Source organism: Furipterus horrens, unplaced genomic scaffold, assembly GCF_987537825.1.
Source record: "Furipterus horrens unplaced genomic scaffold, mFurHor1.1.pri manual_scaffold_9, whole genome shotgun sequence".
Classification (NCBI taxonomy): Eukaryota; Metazoa; Chordata; class Mammalia; order Chiroptera; family Furipteridae; genus Furipterus; species Furipterus horrens.
The window spans coordinates 37,618,550-37,643,684 of NW_028327179.1; the positions used below are offsets into that span (position 1 = coordinate 37,618,550).

Genomic DNA, 25,135 nt, shown 5'->3' on the forward strand with positions numbered 1-25,135 from the left:
TGATCAGCCAATCACCTTCATAAAAGTTTTGTTGACATGTCCTGGATTTTCTGCAAGACCTTGATTAATTTCAGTTACTTCTGGTGGAGAAGAATAGTGTTCACTAGCAGCTTCCACACTTTCCAAAGCACCAGACCTATCTTGTTTGTTCAGTTTTGTCCCAACTTCAGGCAGACTACAGTAAACATCTCCCAGTGCTTCCTGTCCAAAATCGTTGATTCCGACTATACTGATACCACTTTCTGTTGTCATCTATTCATGTCACTCACTGAGAGTTGATTGGGGCCTGCCTCCTGATAGTGGCCCCTCTGGCCCCAGGGCCACAGCCCACAGGCTCTATGCTGCTCATGGCGCCACATTTGCGGGAGTGGGTGGCCTGGGTGGCAGTGGTGGCACACCTCTGCAGCCACACAGGGCCTGTGGGGGCGGGGCCTATTTGGTTGTTTTTCACATTTGAAATAGAATCAAATGACTCCCCTTTTAGGATTTTGTTGTGGATTGTGTTCTTTTTCTGCCTTTTCCTCACAGATCTTGAAGGGCCTCAACCTGAAGGTTCAGAGTGGGCAGACGGTGGCTCTGGTTGGGAACAGTGGCTGTGGGAAAAGCACCACAGTCCAGCTGATGCAGAGGCTCTATGACCCTGATGAGGGTACGGTAAGTGGAAAGAACCTAGTCCTCCACAGTGGGAATCTGTGTACCAATTAGCCCATTGAAATTGCTTTTTAGTAACAAATTTGCATGTGAATGCATTTTGGTAAAAGGGCTATGGAATTGCTATGTATCTGGATAATGCATCCAAACCTTTGGGCTGCTTTAACTAGACAACATGCCTTTCTATTCTAGCTAAGCTCTCCATAACCCACAAAATCAGCAGAAACCATCATCCAACCACTGAGGAAATTATTTTTAAGGAATTATTGGATTTGGCCTGAAATATTTTATATTGTAGTTGTTGACATTTGGTAATCAGGACTACAAAATATCTTAGGACACTAATGAAATTCATCAAAGACATCTGAGTTTTCTTAAATGTTCAACTATCTGAAGGGGAAAGTAGGAGATTCTCTTAAGAAATTTTGGAAACATGGGGGACAGTAATAGATTAGGATATATTTTTTTCCTTGCCTCTTAAAAATTGTGTTATAGATTCAAACTTACAGAAAAGCTGCAAGTAGGGAACTCACTATACCCTTCACCCATATTTACTAATTGTTTACATTTTGACTCATTTGCTTTAGGGTCCTCTCTCTCTTTGCATGTGTGTATGTAAAACACAGACACACATATATACACATACACATTTTTTTTCCTGAACCTTTGAAAGTAAGGTAAGGACATCATGCCCCTTAACTCCTACATACTTCAGAATACATTTTATAAGAAGAAGAACATTCTCTTAAATAACCACAAAACAATTATCAAAATTAGTAATTTAACACTAATTTAATATTAGTCCACAGTGTATATATTAAAATTTTCTCAATTTTATCAACTTTAGTACATTGGGTTTATGTGCTATGAAAGTATATTATTATGGAAACAGAAAATTGCAAGTTACAAAAAATATATTAAAAAGGCATTGAGATACATCAGAGATTATAGGAATTAATACAAAGTTTTCTAGAACACAAAGTATTTATTTATTTAATAAAATTAATAAACATTCCTGGAAATATCTGATATTACTAAGGAAGAACATATGCCCATTCTCATTTACTAAAGCAAACTAAGTTGATTCAAATGTAAACATTTTTCTTTATTTTTAAAAAAGAACCTAGCAAAATACTAACCATTGAGGATAAGCACTTGAAAATATATTATTTTTGAAATTATTCCAGGAGTATTACACATATTGTTAGAAAATAAATATGTCAGTAGGAAAAAAAGTCTTCAGAAATTCAGTAAATCAGAGATGTTCACAGTTCATGTCATGATATAACAATTCTCTACTACTGAAACTGTAGAAGAAATACCCAGCCATATAGTCAATTAATTTTATTTTTCTTTAAACCCCTCTCCAATATAAATCAGTAAAACTATAATAAAGGAAAGCAATGAATTGGAAAAATTGATTTATGATATATATGGAAAAACTATTATATTTAATATTTGAGAAATTACAGTTGACCTTTGAACAACAAGGTCTGAACTATGGAGGTCCATTTTGATGAAGATAATTTTCAATAAACACGGTAAATGTATTTTCTCTTCCTTATAATTTTCCTCATAACAATTTATTTTCTCTAACTTACTTTATTATAAGGATAAAGTATATAACACACATAACATACAAAATAGGTGTTAATCAGTTGTTTATGTAATGGGTAAGGTTTCTGGTCACTGGTAGGCTATTAGTATATAAGGTTTTGGGGAGTCAAAAGTTACAGGTAGATTTTCAACTGCATGGGTTATCCGTTCCCCTAACCCCCACATTGTTCAAAGGTCAATTTCAATAAGAATCTAAAATAGGATGTGAACATACAAATCTTTCTATAATAAATACAGATCTGTAAAAATTTCAAGAAATGATCATCCTCATGTATAAATATATACAAATGTAAACAAATATAAACTACCACCTCATACCTGTTAATTAGAAAAAAGCAGATTAAAATGATAAAACCCAGAGCTAGTAAATTATAATGAAACAAATATATATTCCTGCTGATATTATAAATTATTAAAATCTTTTTAGAGGATTGTTTATTCAACCTTTATTCAGCAAATAATAAATGCCCAACATACACTACTACTTGTAAAGATAAGCACTTGTTACTAAAGAAGAAAAAATAAACCAGCCGGGTAATTCTCTACTTCTACAATGATTGTCCTTCCATGTTCCTTGAAGGAAACCAAATATCCAGAAGGCGGCGATTGCTAAAGTAAATTATGGTGCATTACATACATAAAGTAAAGCATAATAATGCCATTAAAATAGTATGTAGGCTAAGTAGGAAAGTGGGCATTTTAATTCAAAAATAATAATGGTGATCAAAAATAATAATATGTCAAAAATATATAAACCAAGTTGATTAAGGAGAATCATCCACCCATGGAAAAACTATATATGTAAGGTGATAAATATCAAAAGAGAGCATATACTTTTATTTTTATTCTTGCACATTGTTCTTTATTTCCAATGATCATTTCTAACCACTGAAGTAAGTTGAATATTATCTAAGACTTTTTTCATAACAAATAAAAGAGCTTGCCCTGGCTCGTGTGGCTCAGTGGATTGAGTGCCAGCCTGTGAACCAGAGGATCACCAGTTCGATTCCTGGTCAGGGCACATGCCTGGGTTGTGGTCCGGGTCCCCAGTTGGGATCATGCGAGGGCAACCAAATATTGATGTTTCTCTCCCTTTCTCGTCCCTTCCCCTCTCTCTAAAGATGAATAAATAAAATCTTAATTAAAAAAAAAGAAAGAGCCTTGATGCTTTAGATATCAGATGGTTTGAAATATTTAATGAAAATATTTTTGTTTTTCAGATTAACATCGATGGGCGGGATATTAGGACCTTTAATGTAAGGTATCTGAGGGAAATAATTGGAGTAGTGAGTCAGGAGCCGGTGCTGTTTTCTACTACAATTGCTGAAAATATTCGTTATGGTCGTGGAAATGTCACCATGGATGAGATAAAGAAAGCTGTCAAGGAAGCCAACGCCTATGAGTTTATCATGAAATTACCACAGGTAAAGATTATGTTAATGTAGTTACTCTCAAAAGTAGAGTTTCCTCTCATGTGACCAAGTTCTTTCTTCAAAGCTTAAACTAATAATGTTTGTGATACAATGTTGTCCAACTTTTCTAGGTAAGTCCCTTGAATTATTCAGTTGGAGGTTTAAGGACGGTGGCCTGGTATATAAATCATATAAAATTTTATACAGAGAATGTATTAGTCGTTTTTTTAGGATTCAATATTCATTTATTTTATTATAATTTATGGCTCATTGCAATACTCGAAATGAAGCTTCACATTGCCTTCATGAATTTCTAGACCCCATAGCCTTTTCTATTTAAAATACCTTTAACAGCTCCTCCATGTTTTCTGTGCTGTAGAAATTTGACACCCTGGTCGGAGAGAGAGGGGCGCAGCTGAGTGGCGGACAGAAACAGAGGATCGCCATCGCGCGCGCCCTGGTTCGCAACCCCAAGATCCTCCTGCTGGACGAGGCCACGTCGGCCTTGGACACTGAAAGTGAAGCTGAGGTACAGGCGGCCCTGGATAAGGTCAGTAGACACTAAACACCTGAAGGACCGGCAAATTGAAACTTAGTGAAATTCTTGCTAATGCTTTGTGAGTCCAGGTTGAAAACATGAGAGCAAATGAAGCTCTCTCGTTGGGCTTTATTGATTTCACCTTTCTGTCAGGTCATATTGCAGAGAGGTGGATGTTTCATTAACTGGTTTGCTTTCACTCAGGTGAAATGAACTGAAAGCCAGGGCTATGCATGAGTCACTCATCTTCGTTTTTTCCTTGCAGATAGGCCATTGCTTTGCTCCAAAGTAGTTGTGTAAAAATCTACAAAAAAATATCTGGTTACCTAGACATGGGTCTCGCTGCATAACAGTCAAAATACGTGCCTCATTTTGTAGGTAGTAACATCATCTTTATTCACAAAGGTGAATGGATGATTTTCTGGAAATAAAGTACAACTTGTGTTTGTCTAATCATATAAAAATAAGCAACACATTTTAAGGATAATGAGCTCATGTGCCTGGCTCAGATATTCTAAACCTTTCACTATCATCTTTAAGCTGAAACTTCACAAGAAGAACATTATCTTAGGCCCTGGCTGCATGGCTCAGTTGGTTGAAGCATTTTTCCATGCACCAAAAGGTTGACAGTTCAATTCCTGGTCAAGACTCATACATAGGTTGTGGGTTTGATCCCTGATTGGGGTGCCACGCAGGAGGCAATCAACTGATCTCTCTCTCTCTCTCTCTCTCTCTCTCTCTCTCTCCCCCCCCCCCTCTCTCTCTAAGTTGATGGAAACATGTTCTTTGATGAGGATTAATAAAAAAACGAACATTATCTTAGGACACTTTGGGCATCAGTGCTCATGTCATCTGTAGTAACAACACAGTGTAAAAACCAGAGTCAGATGACACTATATAAATAAATTTTAAACACATAAATATCATAAATATATTTGATTTGAGATAGTTCAGAGATAAAATATTCAAATAATTTAACAGGTTTTATCCAGATTACTTCCTACAATTTTATTTTATTTATTTTTATTAAAAAAATGTTTAAGTATATTTAATTCATTATGTTCTTACAGTAGTCCCAATTTTTTTCACTTTGCTCCCCTCCGCCTAGTACTCCCATTCCCTCCAGCAATCTCACACCCCTTAGTTCATGTCCATGGGTTGTGCATATAAGTTCTTTGACTTCACCCTTTCCTATATTATTCTTAACTTCCCACTGTCTATTTTGTACCAACCAATTATGCTTCTTAATCCCTGCACCATTTCCCCATTTCTCCCCCTTCCCCCTCCCAGCTGATAACCCTCCAAATGATCCCCATAACTATAATTCTGTTCCTATTCTGGTTTGCTTAGTTGGATTTTGTTTTTATTTTTTAGATTCAGTTGTTGATAGGTGTGAATTTGTTTTGATGTTCATATGTTTGATCTTCTTTTTCTTAATAAGTCCCTTTTAACATTTCATATAATAATGGCTTGGTGATGATGAACTCCTTTAGCTTTACCTTGTCTGGGAAGCACTTTATCTGCCCTTCCATTCTAAATGATAACTTTGCTGGATAGAGTGATTTTGGTTGTGGGTCCTTGCTTTTCATCACATTGAATACTTCTTGCCAGTCCCTTCTTGCCTGCAAAGTTTCTTTTGAGAAGTCAGCTGATAATCTTATAGACACCCTTTGTAGATAACTCTCTTCTTTTCTCTTGCTGCTTTTAAGATTCTCTCTTTAGCTTGAACCTTTGGCATTTTAATTATCATGTGTCTTGGTGTGGGCTTCTTTGGATCTAGCTTATTTGGGACTCTCTGTGCTTCCTGGACTTGTATGTCGATTTCCTTCACCAAATTTGGGAAGTCTTCCTTCATTATAAGCTTTCAATTTCTTGCTCTTCCTCTTCTCCTTCTGGCACCCGTATGATTTGGATGTTGGCACGTTTCAAGTTGTCCCAGAGGTTCCTAAGCTTCTTCCCTTTTTTTTTCAATTCTTGCTTCCTCATTCTGCACTGGTTGACTGTTTTTTTCTTCCTGTGTTCCAAATCATTGATCTGACCCACAGTTTTCTTCCCTTCACCATTGGTTTTGTGTGGATTTTGCTTTGTTTCACTTAGCATAGCCTTCACTTCTTCCCTTATGCGTTCGCCGTACTCAAGCATATCTGTCAAGCCTGTGAGCATCTTTGTCACCAGTGTTTTGAACTCTGCATCTGTTAGGTCAGCTATCTCCTCATCGCTTAGTTCTCCCACTGGAACCTTGATTTATTTCCTCGTTTGGGTCATTCTTCTCTGTCTCCTCAACTTGACAGGTCCTGTGTTTGTTTGCCTCTGTGTCTTAGGTAGAGCTGTCATACTTGTTACATTGCAATGAGTGGAGTCTTAGGTATTTGTCAGTACAGGGCGACCTGTTTCACCATGCTGTGGCGCTTTATGTGGGAGAGGGGTCCGAGAGGGAACAATGCCGCTTGCTCAGCACTCACCCCCTTTCCATGCACTTTTCCCACTTCTGAGTGGGACTGGCGCCTCTCTAACTGTTGCCCTGGCTGTGGTTCCCAGAATGGGTGGGTCTGTGTACATTCTAGGACCATGGGGGCCCTTTAAACAAGCAGACTCTGTTGAGAGACCAGCAGTTACTTCCTCCACCCCAACCCTCACTGGTTTGCGCAGTCAGAAGCAATGAGGCTTTATTTTTCCCAGCACTGGAACCATGAGCTGTGCAGTCTGGTTCAGTGCAGGTAGCACTCCCCAGGTGTTCCTCCTGACTTTTTAAAACATGTGATTGTACTTTCTGCCGGCCTGCCGCTGCCGTCGTTGCCGCCACCGCTGCCACTACCACCACCACACCACATCCTCTCCACCCTGGCTCCGCCCCTCCTACCTGTCTGGATGAGGATTTCTTTTTTATATCTTTGTTTGCTGGATTTCCCATGCAGCTCGATTTTCTGGAACTTCTGGTTGTCTCTAGTTTTGAGGTAGTTGTATTCCTTCTCAGTTGTGGAGGGAGAAGCAACATGTCTGTCTAGGCCTTCATCTTGGCTGGAAGTCCTTATTTTATTTTTTAAAATATATTTTGTTGATTATGCTATTACAGTTGTCCAATTTTTCCCCTCTGCTCCCCTCCACCTGGTACCCCCATTCCTTCCAGCAATACCCCCACATTAGTTCATGTCATGGGTCATACATATAAGTTGTTTGGCTACTCCATTACCTATACTGTTCTTGACATCCCCCTGTCTATTTTGTACCTACCAATTTGTGGTTTGTAATCCCTGTATCAGAGAAGGAAAACTCTGACTCCAAAAAAAAAACCTCCGCTGCCTTGCGGCATACCTCTTCAGGGGAAAGGCTAAGGGAGTAAACCCCGAACGAAAATCCGGAGCCGGAGTCCCTAAGGCGGTTCGACGTTGTAGTCAACACCGGCAACTCCTGCGGCGCACCTGAAGCCAAGCTGTATTGACTCCATCTTTCCCTTGGACCCTTCAGCTGCGAAGAGAGGGGGGGTCTGCTGCATGGGCAACAGCAGACCCTCCATATCACCCTGCCCAGGCTCTGTAGCTTCAGCTTCACTGGAGAGGACACTCCAGCGTCATCACAAGATGTCGATTCAACACGGGAGGAGACAGATACCGTGTCACTCCCAAGTTGGACTGCACAGCCATTCTCGGCGGTGCAGATAGACTCTTAAGAAGCTACACCATCGTCTCTTGAGACGGATGGCTGCCAACGACGACGAATTCCTGTATCTTTCCTCCCATCCCCCCCACCCCCACCCCTCCTACCCCCCCCCCCCCGCCCGCCAACTGATAACCCTTGGAATGATCTCCATATCTATGATTCTGTTCCTGTTCTGTTTGTTTGCTTAGTTTGTTATTTGGGTTAGATTATTGATAGTTGTGAATTTATTGTCATTTTAATGTTCATCATTTTGATCTTCTTCTTTTTCTCATATAATTCCCTTTAGCATTTCATATAATAATGGCTTGGTGATAATGAACTCCTTTAGTTTTGCCTTGTCTGGGAAGTACTTTATTTGCCCTTCAGTTCTAAATGATAACTTTGCTGGATAGAGTAATCTTGGTTGTGGGTCCTTGCTTTTCATCACATTGAATACTTCTTGCCAGTCCCTTCTTGCCTGCAAAGTTTCTTTTGAGAAATCAGCTGACAGTCTTCTGAGAAATCCTTTGTGGGTAACTCTGCTTTCTTTTACTGCTTTTATGATTCTCTCTTTATCTTTAACTTTTGGCATTTTAATTATGATGTGTTTTGGTGTGGTCCTCTTTGAGTCCAACATGCTTGGGACTCTCTGTGCCTCCTGGACATGTATGTCTATTTCCTTCACCAAATTAGGGAAGTTTTCTTCCATCATTTTGTCAAATAAGTTTTCAACTTTTTGCTCTTCCTCTTCTTCCTCTGGCACCCCTATGATTCGGATGTTGGTATGTTTAAAAATGTCCCACAGGTTCCTTGGCATAGCCTTGTTTTCCTGATTTTTTTTTTCTCTCTGCTGTTCTGATTGAATGCTTTTTCCTTCCTTATGTTTCAAATTGTTGATATAATCCTCAGCTTCATCTCCTCCACTGTTGGTTCCCTGTAGATTTTTCTTTATTTCACTTAATGCAACCTTCATTTCTGCCTGGGTCTTTTTTATGCTGTTAAAGTACCCACTGAGTTCCTAGAGCACCCTGATAACCAGTGCTTTGAACTGTGCTTGTTATAGGTTGCTTATTTATATTTTATTTAGTTCTTTTTCTGGAGATTTGTTCTATTCTTCCTTTGGGCCATGTTTCTTTGTCTCCTCATTTTGATAGCCTCCCTGTGTTTGTTTCTGTGTATTAGGTAGAGCTGCTTTGACTCCCTGTGTTAGTAGTGTGGCCTATTGTAGAAAAGTACACCTGTTAAGTTGTATGGGGCAGAGCCTTAGGTAATTGTCAGGGTGGGGAAACCCATTCACCGCTTTGTTGCTCTGGGTGGGGGCAGGGGGTTGCTTGTAGAGGGGACAATGCTATTGTCTGGCCTCTGGAGCTTTTCTTAGAAGGAAGCTCTCTCCCAACATTCACACTTCACTTTCTCCTCTTATGCCACTGGTGACCTTTCAGTTGTTTCCCTGGTACTGAATTCCAGAGGGAGTGAGTCTGCATGAGTCCTAAGTTCATTGCGGGCCCTTTAAGAGGAGTCTCTTGAGACTCCCACAGTTTCTTCTGCCACCACCCCCCTCGCCCCCTACCCCGACACTGGTTTTCACAGTCAGAAGTTAAGGGGACTTTTCATCCTGGCACTGGAACCCTGAGCTGGATGGTCTATACTGGGGCTGGGATCCCTCATTCCTGAGGTATCCCTCCCAGTTTTTATTCACCTCACTTGGACGTGGGACCACCCATTCCCATCTCTGCACCTCTCCTCGCCTCTCCACCTCTCTGCACCTCTCCATGCCAATCCACATCTCTGCCCCTTCTATCCATCCAGATGAATTTGGCTCCTTTAGATTCTTGGTTGTCAGACTTCCACACAGCTCAAGTTTCTGCCAATTCAGGGTGATATTTGTTTTCTAGTATAGTTGTATTTTTTGCTGTAGTTCTCGTGGAGGTAAGGCATGTTTATCTACACCTCCGTCTTGACCAGAAATCCCTCCTACAATTTTAGAGACAAGGTGTATGAACCTTATTTTCTCAGGAAAATCTATTCCTGAATTCAAAGTAAACCCAACTGCCTTTTGTGCTGTAAACTATAGTTAATCAATGCTTCCTAGTTTATCAGATTAATATTTTGACTTATAGAATATAATTTAATGATAATTAATGAGGCGATAATTATCCCTCAAAAATTCTTGCATTGAATTATATTGCTTTCATGTACATAAAGTCTTGATATTAAGGAACAAAAATATATATAGGAGAATGGTATTTTTTTAATTAGAAGAGACTTAAAGCAAGAAATCATAAAAAAATGCATAAACAGTTACTTTTAAGTTAAAGCATATAAATGGGCAATCATGTGTGGGCATAGACTTTTTAGCATAAAGTCAGTAGGATAAAATAGATATTTATGGGAAAAATAGTCCCATTCAACCCTAGGACCTAGGTGCTAATACTTTGTAGGATACAAATATTCAATATATTATCCCTTGCTGTGCTAAAAAATGGAATTATTAGAGATGATGTTTTTTATTATATGGATCCTGCATGTAGCCTTGCAGGTTTTGATTCATATTTGGACAAGTTACATCACTCAATTTTAACAATTCATGTTGTATAAGATTATAGCCACTCCTCAGTCAATAACCTTTTATATATAAACTTTTTAAATAGCTGATGAATCACTCATAATTTTTTAAAATCCCCAAGAAAAGCCATTATCAGCTTGGAGTGGTAGTTAAGAGCACAGGCTGGTCTTAGGCTGAGGTTGGAGTCCTGGCTTTATTCTCTTCTGGCACCATGACCTTGAGCAAATTAAAGAACCTCTCTAACTCTGAGATACTACAGAAGTAATTGGGGAGGGGAGATAAATAATGTCATGGGATAATTGAAAAGATTAAATACTGCCTTGCACACAGGAAACCTTTGATATCGTTAGCTGCTATAATTATGTTGATTACCATTACCATGATTATTATTAACCTCATTGATTACTAAATTGGTTACCTATTGCTGCATAACAAACCATTCCAAGTTCAGGCATAAACTAGTAATTCTGTGGATTGGCTGGGTGGATCTGCTGTTTTCACTGGAGTATATGGCTGCATTTTCCTGGAGGGTTGAGAAAATGGTCCAGGATGGCCTCACTCCCATTCTGGTTGTTGGCTTGTCATCTCATGTGGCTTCTCATGCTCATACTTAAACAATAGGCTAACCTAGTTTTCTTATATAGAAGTCTCAGGCCAATAGCCCCAAAGCTATAAGACATGTAGAGGCTTAGACTCCAGAACTCACACCATATCACTTAATTACATTCTTTTGGTCACAGCAAGTAACAGGGCTAGCCCAGATTAAAGGAGGAAGGAAATAGATTCCACCTCTTAATGGGTGAACTATAAAGATTCTGTGACCATATTTAATCTCCCATAGCATACCCTCTTCCACACTTAATTACATTTTTCTCCCACATGCAAAATAAATTGACCTCTTTCCACGACCTTAAAAATTTTCATACATTTTGACATCAGGCTCAAAGTTATGACATCAGGCTTAGAAGTTTAGTTTCTGAAGATCTGTATGTAGTCCAGATAAGGATGAGGTTTTTCATGTTAAGCTCATTTTGATCCAGAGACCTATAGACTAAAGAGACAAGTTATAATCCACACATACACACAACATATAATGGTGATTCAGGGACAGGATAATCATAACAGACACTCCTTTTCAAAAAGGAGAAAAACGGGAAGCGTATAGCAGTTAGTAGTACATAGTAATTCTGAAATGCATTCAGATATATTTTTTCAATTATCCTACTTCTCCAGGGAAGGGGGATGTTCCTTGATTAAGGCACAATTCTGTGCCCTAATAGTGGGTTCCCTAGTCCATTGTTCTGCTTGGCTTGAGGGCTCCTTCCTCTGTACTCTTGGATCCTCCTTCTGAGACGTTTTTTTCTAAAAGAACTGGCTTGCACCTGCAGCTGAGTAGTTTTCTCGGCATGCTTTCTGCCCATAGAAATTTGGGACCCAGAAGCCTGTTTATAGTTTTAATTTTCTCATTCTCCTTCAGTCCAAGCTGATGGACCGTTTTAAAGACTCAGTTTGCTTAGAATATGACTGTGGTTTACTGAAGCCCCTAAAGCTACACCCATATTTTTTTTTCAAGACAAGCCTGTCTCTATTTTTGGAATGCATATTAACTCGTCGTCGGCAGCCGTCCGTCTCGAGAGACGATGGTGTAACTGCTGTGAGAAAATCCTTACTTAAAAGTCGTAGAAGCCCTTTTATCTTGCTTTTCTTCCAGTCTCCGCTGACAGTATCATCACCTCCCTTCAGCCACTGCCTACCACTTAGATCTCAATCACAAAACCAATGTTACATGTTTTAGATTTTTGTTCCAGTAGCATCCCAACGTAATCACCAATTATCATATCTGTTTCTTTAAGTCAAAATTTAGTGGGTTGACTGGTATGGTTCCTCTGCTGGTTTTTTTCTAGTTGCACTAAAGCAGCCACTTTCAACTCAGGGTCAGCTGGGCTGGAATGTTCAAGACGGCCTCACTCAGGTGCCCTGTGGATGATGGCTGTTGCCTGAAGCAGCTAGGTTCTCCTGCATGACACTTCCCATCCTCCAGTAGACCAGACAAGCTCCCATTCACTGTGGTTTCAAGGTAGCTTTCAAAGATGGCAAACACACAAGCTATAAGGCCTCATGAAGCCTCGGCTTCAGAAATTAAACAAGCACATTCTTCTATGGCCAAAACAAGTCACAAGGCCTGCTCAGATTTGAGGAGGCAGGGAAATAGACTGTCCCTTTGGATGAGAGTAACTGCAAAGTGTTCGAGGCCATGTTTAATCTATCATAGTTGCTATGAATAGTTGATAATGTACCTAACTGTCTCCATACTTTGCAGAATAATTAAACTGACATATTTTACAGGCAATAAACCATATCTTTGAAAGGGAAATCCTTATTACTGCATTCCCCACAATGATTATAGTGAGTCAAAATTGGCCAGTCATTTTAAGTTACAAACCAATTTCTTTTAACATTGGAAAGTTGAATTTTGCAATTTATTATCTTTCCTCTGAAGCATATGGATATATCACTGTTATATCTATTGTTATCTCTCCCTGATTACCTATCCTGGAAAAACAGTATTTTCCTTTTGTGGATCCTTTATATGTATCAATCAGTGCCTCTCATGTGGTACCAACTTACTGTAGTTAGCTATTTATTTATATGCCTTCTTTCTCCCAGAAAGAACAAACTCTTTAAGAGGCAAAATTAATAAATAGTTCATATTTGTATCTTTATAGCACTTAATCTAGTGCCTTGCACATAGAGAAGCCTAAATACAATTACCATGGTCCAACTCATTGAGATAATTGCAGTTAAAAAAAAATTAATTACCATATTAGCTTTTGACTTATTAGATAGCAACTATTTGTCAAAAAAATATATTTTTTAATATAAGGTTTTAAATAATACAAGAGCAGATTTGATATTTTGCTATTTTAAAGTAAATCAATAACCACAAAGTTTCATACCTACATGCATTCTCTTACTCACAGTGTTACCATACAGGAGGGGTAAGAAAAGGACCAGAAGCCTCCACAGTGATTTTAAGAAATGATTCCAAAAGGTTTCATTTTGTGCTTTTTTCCCCCAGAAATTTCAGAAGGGCTAATGTGTTAGTACTCTCTTTGTTTGGGCTTGCCTTTCATCCCTGCACATCCCAAACTAGTATCAATTCCAAATTTCTTAATAGTTGGTGTCTTTGAATCTAGGGTGTTTATTTGCCAATGTCTTGTCATCACTGGGGTGTCTAGGAGGTCATGGAAAAATCTCTTTGTGTCAAATCTATACTCTGGCCAAAATTTTTTGGTCTAGAGTGACAGTTTCTAACTTAAATTCACAAATATATACTTTGTTTCTTCTGCACACCAGTCAGTCGCTCACAAATCTGATTCCAATCTCTCTGGATTTGTTGTGTTGTGTTTGTGTTTTTGTATTGATATAGCGTCAACTTATTATCATAATGAGAGCATATCCACTGGTAGAAATTTATTCATCACCATTAGACCAAGGACTGAAGTAGAAAAATCCCATTATTTTTTTTCCAGGTGGCCACACAATTGGTTCAGTACCATTTATTATATAATCTATCTTTTCCCTACTGATAGATAATGCCATATTTATCACATACTAATTATTAATTGTTTTATATCTATTTCTGGACCCTATTTTGTTCTATTAATCAAATTGCCTATTCATGTGATAGCTTCCCCTGGATTTTACTATTTTAATTGCTGTAGCATTTTATGTTTTAATGTAGAGATATTCCCCTCTCATCAAAATTTTTCAGAATTTTTATGGCTGCCCTTTTTTAAAAATTTGAGATATAATTCATATACCATGAAGTTCACCCTCTTAATATGTACAATTCATTGGTTTTTAGTATAGTCACAAGATTTTGAAACCCACCACTATCTAATTGCAAAACATTTTTATCATCCCAAAAGGAAACCTTGCATCCATGAGCAGCCACTCGCCATTCCACTCTTACTCCAGCCCCTGGCAACCACTAATCTATTTTGAGATTTGCCTATTCTGGACATTTCATGCAAATGGAATCATGCACTTTGTGGTCTTTTTGACTGGCTTTTTTCACTTGGCATCATGTTTTCAATGTCATCCGCATTGAAATATGCATCAGAGTATCAATCCTTCTTATGGTTCAATAATATCCCATTGTATGGATATATACATTTTGTTTACCCTTTGGTCAATTGATAAATGTTTGGATTATTCCCACTTTTTTGCCTCTTATGAATCTAGCCTCTTGTTTTTCATTTGTTTTTAACTACCTAGCTGAATTAGGCTATAGTCTATTGACCAACCTAACCAGGTTTTATTGCCTCAGAGTAGAAGTAGTCATGTCTGTCAGAATGGCCATCATCAATAAATCAGCAAACAACAAGTGCTGGTAAGGATGTGGAGAAACGGGAACCCTACTGCACTGTTGGTGGGAATGCAGACTGGTGCAGCCACTGTGGAAAGCAGTACAGAGTTACCTCAAAAAGTTAAAAATGGAACTGCCTTATGACCCAGATATTCCACTTCTGGAAATATATCCGAAGAATCCCAAAACACTGATTCAAAAGAATATGTACACCCCTGTGGTCACTGCAGTGTTGTTTACAATAGCCAAGATGTGGAAGCAGCCCAAGTGCCCATCAGTAGATGAGTGGGTAAAAGGGCTGTGGTACATTGGCACAATGGAGTGCTACTTGGCTGTAAGAAAGAAGGAAATATTTTCCTTTGCAACAGCATGGGTGGACCCGGAAAGCATTATACTAAGTGAAAGAAGCCTGTCAGAGAAAGAAAAATACCATATGATTTCACTTATATGTGGAATGTAATGAACAAAATCAGATAGCAAAATAGAAACTGACTGATAGCAGACTACAGCTGTCAGAGGGGAGGGGTTTGGGAGGCTGGGTAAAAAAGGTGAAGGGATTAAGCAAAACAAACAAAAAGCCTCATTGAAAATAAAATAAATCCTATAGGAAAAAAAGAAACGATTAGCCTAGTGAACATCAAGAAGAGTCACCATTATTAATGACATAGCATAAATAATTTGATGAGCATTTTCCAGGGTTTAAATGCCCATGAATAAACCCACCAAGTCAACACACCAGTTCACTGAACTATTTAGAAGGGTAATTTGTAGATTTTAGCCTGTATTAAAAAAAAAAAAATCACTCGGGGCACTTATTAAAAATCAAAGTTACTAGCCCCATTTCAGAGATTGTGATTCAGATGGACTTTGAACCATATTTTTGAACTGTTCAGACTCCAAGGTACATTTTTGCCTAAGCTGCCTGCATACAGTCCATCAGAATTACAGGTAAAATTACACACTTCAAAAGAAACTACAGAAGTGCTCTGGAGAAGGCTGTATGTGCCACCTCCCCTAACATGTCTCTGCTGACATCTCTGATATGCCATAGAACAGAACTAGGGCTCCTTGGGCAAGTATGACCACACTTGAGAAGGGTCAAACTTTCTTCTCCTGTTTCTTGAGTAAAGATGACACTACTCTTGCCTCTGGAGTTACCCATCCTAATACTGAAGGGATTGACCTCTTTGTCTGACCCAGGGCTCAAGTCTCACTTTGACCTTTTATAGATGAATGATGCCTTTCTGCCCTAATCACACTGTCTCATCAACTGCAGAGATGTCAACCAAGTGCTTAATTTTAATTGCACATGTTCATTGATAGTGTGTGGACATTGTAAACCTGCTGCCCTACATGTTTGTCCTTTCCTCCTTCAGGCCAGAGAAGGTCGGACCACCATTGTGATCGCACACCGATTGTCTACAATCCGCAATGCAGACGTCATCGCCGGGTTTGAGGATGGAGTCATCATGGAGCAAGGAAGCCACAGCGAGCTGATGAAGAAGGAGGGGCTGTACTTCAAGCTTGTTAACATGCAGGTATCTGCTTCCCAGGAAGTGTTTCTGCTGTTTGCTCCTTGATATAATGTTCTTTGCATGATTAAAATATCACACAGCTAATGCCATACTGAGGAAAAAATAGTATTCAGGAAGGTACCTAAAAGTATACATTTGAGACTTCAATTCAAAATAAGTGAAACAGTCCTGAAAGAAAGGCAAGAGAAGGAACATAAAGGGAAAATGCCCAAAACATTTTGAACTTATTCCATAGGGCACAGATTCTTAATTTCCTGGGGAACATGTTCAATAACAGGTCCTTTCCATCATAAGATTAGGGATGCTCAAAGTGGTGGTAGGAGTAAGAGGGCAATGCCAGGATCTCTAGTGACTGGGGGAGGTTCTTATATGATTTTTAAATGTTTCCCACGTGATCCTAATAAAACCAATAGCAAGAGTCATATCTCTGGGAATACAGGCATACCCCAGAGATATTGAGGGTTTGGTTCCAGACCACTGACTTAGAGCTAGTATCACGATGAAGTGATGACAATCTTTTTTGCTGGTGGAGGGTCTTGCCTTCAATTTGTAAAAACTGCACCACCTGTGGAGCACAATAAAGTGAAGTGTGATGAGAACAAGGTATACCTGCAGTTTGTTTTTGTTAAAAAATATTATTCACTCTAATTCCTAGAACAGATGATATTGGTAATTATCGGTTTGTCTTATTGAACAAGACATTTTATTGTGCTTTCTCACTTGAGCAACTTTTCAAAATAAAGACCCTAAAAGTATTTTATCCTATAAACATGATTCTTGTATTTGTAAAAGTATATTCATTGGCTTTGATATAACTGTGACTAGTATGTACATGTATTTTTTTGCTCCTTTTCCTTAACATTTCAGATATACATCATCCAAATACTATCTATTTAATGGGTACTTAGCAGTCCATTACATTAATGTGTAACTAATTGCTTAGTCATTTCTCTAAAGCTGAATGTTTGGTTTGTTCCCAGTATTGTTCTATTTTAAATATTGCTCTTGGAGGATGTGGATCAAAAAAAATGAAGTCAAAAATTTGCTTCATTTTCTGACAAGTAACTTAACTTCTTTGAGCCTCAGTTTCTACATTAGAAATACTAAACCTACTATGCTACATTGTTTTAAGATGAAGAAATAAGCACCTGAATATACTAAACACACACACACACACACTCATACTTTAAAGTGGTGAATTTTATGGTATGTGAATTATGTCTCAGTAAGGCTGTTATTTACCCTTTAAAAAGAAGCACCTGACACAAAATAGATGCACAAGAAATGCTATTTATTGAAATTTACAAATTCCCTAAGTGAAAATATCAAGTGAAATGATAGGAAGTTTTATTACGCTTGCTTCATTTTGCCAGAGAATGTTCTCCAGCACAAGGGGATTAATCATGGTGTGTTTGCTAATTGCCGTTGGGTCCTCCAATCAGGTAACCACTTTCTCCCCAGGCTAGCCTACTTCCATGTCCCTGAAAGAATGACCTTCCACTCCCACCAGAACTCAGGCTGGGAGACTGCTGAGGGGACAGGACAGCTCTGACATTTCTATATTCTATTCCCTAAGCTTTCTTTCCTAGGAAAAGTATGATTAAAGACCAAATAGTAGCCTGGTGTAATTGGAATGGCCTGCCACCAACTAAGCAGTGGCTTGGGCGAGTCCTTGGGTTTCGGAGCCCTCACTTATCAGTGAGCAGAGCCTACGTGGAGATCACTGCTGATGTTCCCACCAGCTCTGGTATTCTGTGATTCTTAGATCCTTTGAACTTTTCTGCCTTGATATCCACACCTTTCACACTACTGATATGGATTTGCCTTACCTTTTACTTGTTGGTGCTGTTGGAGAGATGGAGGAAAGAGCCGCAGTGAGCCCAAGGGTTTACTAAATGCTCCCACTAAAGCTCCTCAAACTCCTAAGACCAACCTAGTGTTAAAACATCCTTGTCTTGGTTTTGTTCCTAAGCAGAATGGTCACTGCTTTTCCATTAGCTAGGCTGTTGGTCCTTAGTTGTTTCTTTTAACTGTACCTTAATTTTTTTCAGATTATAAATGTAAGGCATTCTTATTTCTTAAAATCTAAGTATTTGAAAAAATTCAAACATGAGTATCTTAGAAATTTGGAAGTCCCCCATAACCCAAATTTCTGCTGATGGCTATTTGGTGTTATTTTTCATCTTGGTAGCCTAATAGAGCTAAATAGTAACTCCATATTCCCTCAATTATTTATGAGATTGAGCATGTTTTCACATGTTCATTGGCCATTTGTATTTTCTCCTCTGTGAAAAAACCTTTTTTTGTAGTACTGTTGTGGTTTGGTTGTTTAGAATATTACTCTTGTTTTATAAGAACACCTTGCATAAAAAAGGAAATATGCTTTTCTCCCATGCATATAAAAAACATTTTTCCTACTTCTTTCAATTTCACTTTGTTTGTTTGCCTGCCATAAAAACGTTTTTAAACTGTATGTAATTAACATATTTTTTCTTCCATGTCTTCAGGCTCTTGGGTTGTCCTTGAAAAGGATATTCACCCATATTTTTTTCAACATTATTGTTTTACTTTTTACAATTAAATATTGGAGCCAGCTGAGGTATATTTGGGGGTAAGAAATGAGGGGTATTGGTTTTAAATATACTTTTTATCACCTGGTGAAAGGGCCATCTTGGCTTTGTAGCTCAATGACTTCAGCACCCACTAAATGAGGGCTTTAGGCAAGGCACAGAAAAAAATATTATGGGGGGATAGTTCACTTGATCACAGGAGAAGGCTGGAATCAGAATGGGCTTATTGAAAGAACTATCCCTGATAGTGTGAACAAGATTACAAAAGAAGGAAAAGATAAGGAGAGGCATTCATGAGAGATGGTCCAGTGTGAATTACTGTGAACTAAATTTGGGGGGAGCCAGGCTTGAATATGTGGTGGACAGCCGAGGAAGATTTTTGAGCTATGGTACGATTTGAGCAGAGCTACCCTTTAGAAAAATGAATCTGATAGTAGTGCGGGAGTGGGTGGAAGTGAGGATGCAAGGATCAGTTACAAGACTAAATCTTGAGTCTAGATTGAGTTTGGTTGGGAGATGGTATAAAACAGTTCCAGTTATAAATAAGTAAGGAAGTCCACCAAGCGGGGCATAATTTGTAATGTGGTTCAAGGCACATAGGCAATATTCTGTTAGGTGTTGAAAACACAAGCGGAAAGCTAGGATCAGATAATATGCAGAGATCAAGATAGACAGGTTACTGTAGTGCAGTAAGACACTAGCCATTGGATTGGGTTGGGGACAGAACCTGAGAGGAGGAGCAAGAACAAGTCAGTACCACAGGGACTGAGGTCCTGGACAAACCATTAAGATGTGTACTCGGACACAAAGGAAGCAAACAGGGTACTGGACTCAAAGTTAGACTCTAGCAAGGTTGGCTTGATATTCTCTCACCTGGCCTTAGGCTAGATAGAGGTCCTTACACTACCCTTCCCTGCTCCTTTAAGGAGAGAATTAAGCCCAAAGCCTGCAATGAGATTGAGCTTGCAGGCTGGGTCACCTGGGGTGAGGTGTGATTCTGAGTGGGACTGGGAGGAAGAAAGCTGAGGGCACTCAGCCAGTCAAGGAGAGCAGTTTAATTGCCTCGTGAGACCAGCATTTCCTTGTCTGTAGCTTTAAGTGAGCCCTTGGTAGTGTTTCTCTTTATTGTTCTTCCCTTTCCTGGTGGCTGTGCCTTGTCCTCTGGATTCTTACACATTGGGGAAATTCCTATATGCCTGCTGGATGATGAGAAATTTGCCTTGTAGTTCTTAGAAGATACTTTTATACTCTATTTTCACATTGATCAAAATGAATTTGACCTTTCTGTCCTTTTTAACTTTTTTAATTTTCATGTGTTGATACACTTCTCTACAGTTTTCCAGCTAATCTTTATTGTGATGCTGTTATGAAACCTAACAATCTTGACACATGTAATATTGAAAATGGCTTTATGGTTCTAAACTTGGAGGTTACATAGGTCTGAACACACACACACACATGTGCACACACACAATTTAACATTTTGTTCTTCTTTCAGACATCAGGAAACCAGGTCCAGCCAGACAAACTTGAAGTTGAACTAAATGATGGAAAGGCTGCCACGGGTATGGCCCCAAATGGCTGGAAATCTCGCATATTTAGGAATTCTACTCAAAAAAGCCTTAGGAATTCACGAAGGTATCAGAGTAGCCTTGAGGCGGAAACCAATGAATTTGTAAGTTGTTTTCACTTAAATTTTTTGTTGTGTAGTTTTCCTGTTGAAATTCTTAGCCTTGCAAGTATATTGCAGGCACAGATGATTCTTACTGTGAGCCTTGCTCTTCTAGAAAAAAAGGAAACTTCAGATGTTAAATGTATTTGACAATGAATTGAAATCAATTCCTATCAAAAGTGAGTTTCCAATGGGACAAAATACATCCAAAAACTTAGCCTCTGAACTTAAATGCTTAAAATTAAAATTAGCTCTCCCATTTGTCTTTGAGATACAGAGATAAATACTGTACAGGCATACCTCTGAGATATTGCAGGTTTTGTTCCAGACCACTGCAATAAAGTGGGTAGTAATCTTTTGGCTGGGTGTGTGGGGCAGGGGCTTGCCTTCAATTTGTAGAAAAAACACAACATCTATGAAGTACAATAAAATGAAGTATGGCTGTAAGACTAAAGTAAAGGGTGCTGATAGTTGCATACTCTATTAGGTAGGATCACATGTGATTACCTATAGTAGGTAACCCAGAATAACACCAGTTTAAGCAAATTAAGAGTTATTAATTTTTCACATTGGAAAGAAATCTGATGCCCTGGCTGTGTGGTTCAGTGGGTTGGAGCATCATCCCATGGCAGAAGCATTGTAGGGGCACATACCTAGGTTATGGGTTTGATCCTTGGTCTGCATGTGTGTGGAAGGCAGCTGATTGATGCTTCTTTCTCACATCAATGTTTCCCTCTCTGTCTTCCTTCTTCTCTCCCTTCCTCTCTCTCTAAATTAAAGAATGTCCTTAGGTGAGGATTAAAGGAAAAATGTTAGGGGTGAGAAACCCAGGGCTAGAATGGCATCTCCACAGTTACCAGATTTAGGCTCCTTTCATCTTTATCTTTCTTATCCTGGCATGTGGCTTCCATCTTCAATGATATAAAATACTCCTGAAACTTTAGCCATCACATCCATGTTCCAGTCAGCAGGAAGAAACAGGTTTTCTAGAAGTTCCACACAATACTTTTACTTACATGTCATTGGTAGTAACTTATGGCCATACCTAACTTCAAGGGAGGGTAGAAAATGGAATCATTCTGCTGTGTGCATTGCCATCCTGAATTAGATTGGGTTTCTCTTATTAAGGAAAACGGGAGCCAGGGATAACAAAATTGTGCATTCTTTAATATTTCTAACCTAAAGACTTGGGATTTTATTAATTCGAATTAACAGGAACTTTTATAATAGCAAGGGAATCCATTCTTAAAAAAGGTTATTTTCTTATTTCAAGGAATGGTTTGAGAATACATTTTGATGTTATTTGTTGATAAAGGATGAGTCTATTTGTTGTGCTGTGTTGGCTTGAAGAAACCAAGCCTACCGAGAGTTCACTGCATCTGGTTTTCCCTGCCTGCAATATTATTTACTACAGAAATTACAAGGGCTCTCTAGAGGTCTTAATCTTGGGGTATTTATAGAAAGAAGAATAACAGTTGTACTTTTGTGGAGCTGAATTATCACAAGTAAGATAAATAAACAGTTTCCCCTTTTTGGCTATGGAAGTATTCCCTTTCAGTTTTTCATCTTGAGAGCCCTGCTGCTAAGTCTTTAGCACCTGGTATTCTAGACAAGCCCTCTCTTGGAGAAATGCACAGAAGGGAGGCAAACTGCCACAGTCAACAGGATTTTCACAAGCACCGTCATAGTAGGATAATCACTGTGTCCAAGAGGAGGGAGAAATTAAGGCTGATTTGAGGGACCTGAGCAGACCTGTTTGTGTTGAATAGCTGCCTGAGAAAATGACTCTTTTAGCAGGCCGGAGACAAGGATTTAAAGATAATGTTAACTGGGGAGAAAAACAAAACACTAAAATGAGAAAATGGGTGGTTTGAAAAAAGAGGACTGCGTAGAACCTACTCCTATGTTCTCTGTTTCACAGAGACACAGACATGACCTATTTAAATGGCCATAAGCTATGGGATTCCATAGGCAGCTTTTGTATCTAGTTTAATGTTAAACTGCCTGTATAGTCAGAATATTCTCCTTTATATGTGACCTGAATACTTCATGCTTGACTAGACATTGAGTTCAACATTTACTGAGAATCTGGTATGTACCAGGCATGGGGCTAGTTTTGGGAGATATGAAGATGTTGTCTTCACCTTTAAAAAGTTCACATATTAGAAAAGGAGACATGCAAACAATGACAAACAAAAACAAGCTAAGCCATGAGAAGATAAGTCTGCACAGGGAACAGTGGTGAGAGAAGAGACATGTCACAGAAAAGGCAGCACTGGGCAGGGTTCTAGATTGGGGGAAGACCAGGCCCATGTTCTCAGGTTCATGGTGATATCCGACATTGTATGGACATTTATCCATCTCTTCACGGCTATTCTCTCATTTGACCCCAACATCACCCATGAGTTGAGCTGGGATTTGAATTCTAGGGCATTTTGTGCCCAGACCCTGCTGCTGCTCACTGTGCTGAGGCTGTAATAGAAATGGACTGATCACACCATGAAGATTACTTCTTGGGTGAACAACTCATACTCAGCTTATGCTGCGTCATCAGTGAGCATTGTCAACATTTACAATATATTGTCCTACTCTCGAGTACATAGTTTGCTGTAGGTGGTCATTCTCTGCACCTAGTCTGCAAGTACCTTGGGGGGCTGCCATGTCTTTTCTATATCTACAAACCCTGGTAGCTGTTGTGTTATCACCTGTCTATCCTGATGTATTCTAGGATGAAATGGTGCCACCCGTATCCTTTCTGAAGATCCTGAAGCTGAATAAAACAGAATGGCCCTACTTCGTGGTGGGAACACTATGTGCCATTGCCAATGGAGCGCTTCAGCCAGCATTTTCAGTCATATTCTCAGAGATAATGGCGGTAAGTTTGAAAACATCGCTTAATAACTTGAATTAAAGCACTTCATCATTAAATCAGTTCTCACGCCAACCTAACCAATGGGTCCATTGTGGATTAAAGCAGCCTCACATTAAACTAAGCTGAACTTTTTAATTCCCTTTTGAGGAAAAATGTGAGGCCAAAAAAAAAGCATGGACCATTCCAAGTTATAATGCAAATGAAATTATAAACTGTAAAATCCATGAAGGAGTAGTACTAATGAGCTCTCTTCACCTGGATCACACTGTGTCCGGCGATGGCCTCCACCCTGTGTGTAGAGGAGGTACTCGTCTCACTGGTCGGCAGGGAGCAGACGCGGGAGGGAAGAGATCAAGGCACAGCGCATAAGGGGCTCTGGGCACAGAGCAGCCTCACCACCTAACAGCTGTGCAAACTTGGGCAAGATGTTGTCCTTCTCTGTACCTCAGCTTCTTCATCCATAAAATAAACTGACTGCACAGGATAGGTGAGGATAAAAAGAGATTATATAGGTAACTATATGAAAAGCATTTAAGAGTTTCTGCCTCTTAGTAAGTATTCAAAAAGGGATAGCCACCACATCATTATTTTAGAAGTCCTTCCAAGGCATGGGGAGTCTGAGACTAAGAAGGGAAACTCATACTATCCTCTTGTTAAATTCATTGAGAGGATATTTACAGGAAGTTGTCAGAAATATCTAAGGCTCCATAAAACCCAATATGTATATTGCATAAGCTTAGTCAATCACTAAAATTTCTGGAGAGACTTTTTTATTAAAGATGAATTATTCTCCATCCTGTTGAGTTAATTATGCTTGTGACGCTGGACATTTTTCTACAATTAAGACCTCAAGCCAAAAAATAAATAAATTAGAAAGGAGCCTCCAAGTGTTTTTATATTATAAATAGAGCAATCCTCAACTCTTTTGCACTTCAGGAGCTATATTGGCTGTATCTATATTTTTGGGTATCTCCTATATGCCAACCACTGCTCTAGGCACTGGAGATATAGCAGGAAACAATATAAATCAAGTCCTTCTCTCAAACAGTTCACTATGCATGCAAAACAAAATACATCATGTGTCGAAGCATGACAAGGGTTCTAAACGTAGGATCTGGCAATGGAGGCAATGGGGGCACTGGAGATGAGGTGGCTGTTTCCCATAGGATGGTCAGGAGAGGCATCTCTGGGCAGAGGCCCTGTGAAGTGAGGGGTGGGGGGTGGGGGCTGGGGACAGGCAGGAGTTCAGGCAAAGGCAACAGCCAGTACAGAGGAAGAGGAACAAAAAACAAAATGTGCAACCACACATAATCCTCGTGCAATGTTTCAACCCATGTTAATAACCACATACTTCTCACCCTGGCTGCTGTGGCTCAGTGGATTGAGTGTTGGCCTGCGAGCCAAGAGTTGCTTGTTCAATTCCCAGTCAGGGCACATGACTAGGTTGCACGTCAGGTCCCCAGTTGGGGGCGCAAGTGAGAGGCAACCACACAGTGATGTTTCTCTCCCTCTCTTTCTCCTTTCCCCTCTCTCTAAAAATAAATAAACAAAACAAAATACATAACCACATATTTCTCAAATTCATAGGGGCACAAAGTGGAACCGGGGTTCCCAGAGGGCTGGGGAGGATGAGGAGTTACTGTTAACAAGTACAGAGTTCCCATTTGGGATGATGAAAAAGCTCTGGAGACCAA

General features: G+C 39.2%; 1 protein-coding gene across 1 annotated transcript in view; it reads left to right on the forward strand.

Annotated features, from left to right (window-relative positions):
* ABCB4 (ATP binding cassette subfamily B member 4) overlaps window positions 1-25,135 on the forward strand; it is a 76,746-nt gene that overhangs the window by 23,399 nt on the left and 28,212 nt on the right. Inside the window, exons 12-17 of the mRNA XM_090287271.1 lie at window positions 529-654; window positions 3,489-3,692; window positions 4,060-4,230; window positions 16,169-16,330; window positions 20,396-20,572; window positions 23,298-23,444. Coding sequence (XP_090143397.1) covers window positions 529-654; window positions 3,489-3,692; window positions 4,060-4,230; window positions 16,169-16,330; window positions 20,396-20,572; window positions 23,298-23,444 — 987 coding nt within the window. The remainder of the gene's footprint in view (window positions 1-528; window positions 655-3,488; window positions 3,693-4,059; window positions 4,231-16,168; window positions 16,331-20,395; window positions 20,573-23,297; window positions 23,445-25,135) is intronic.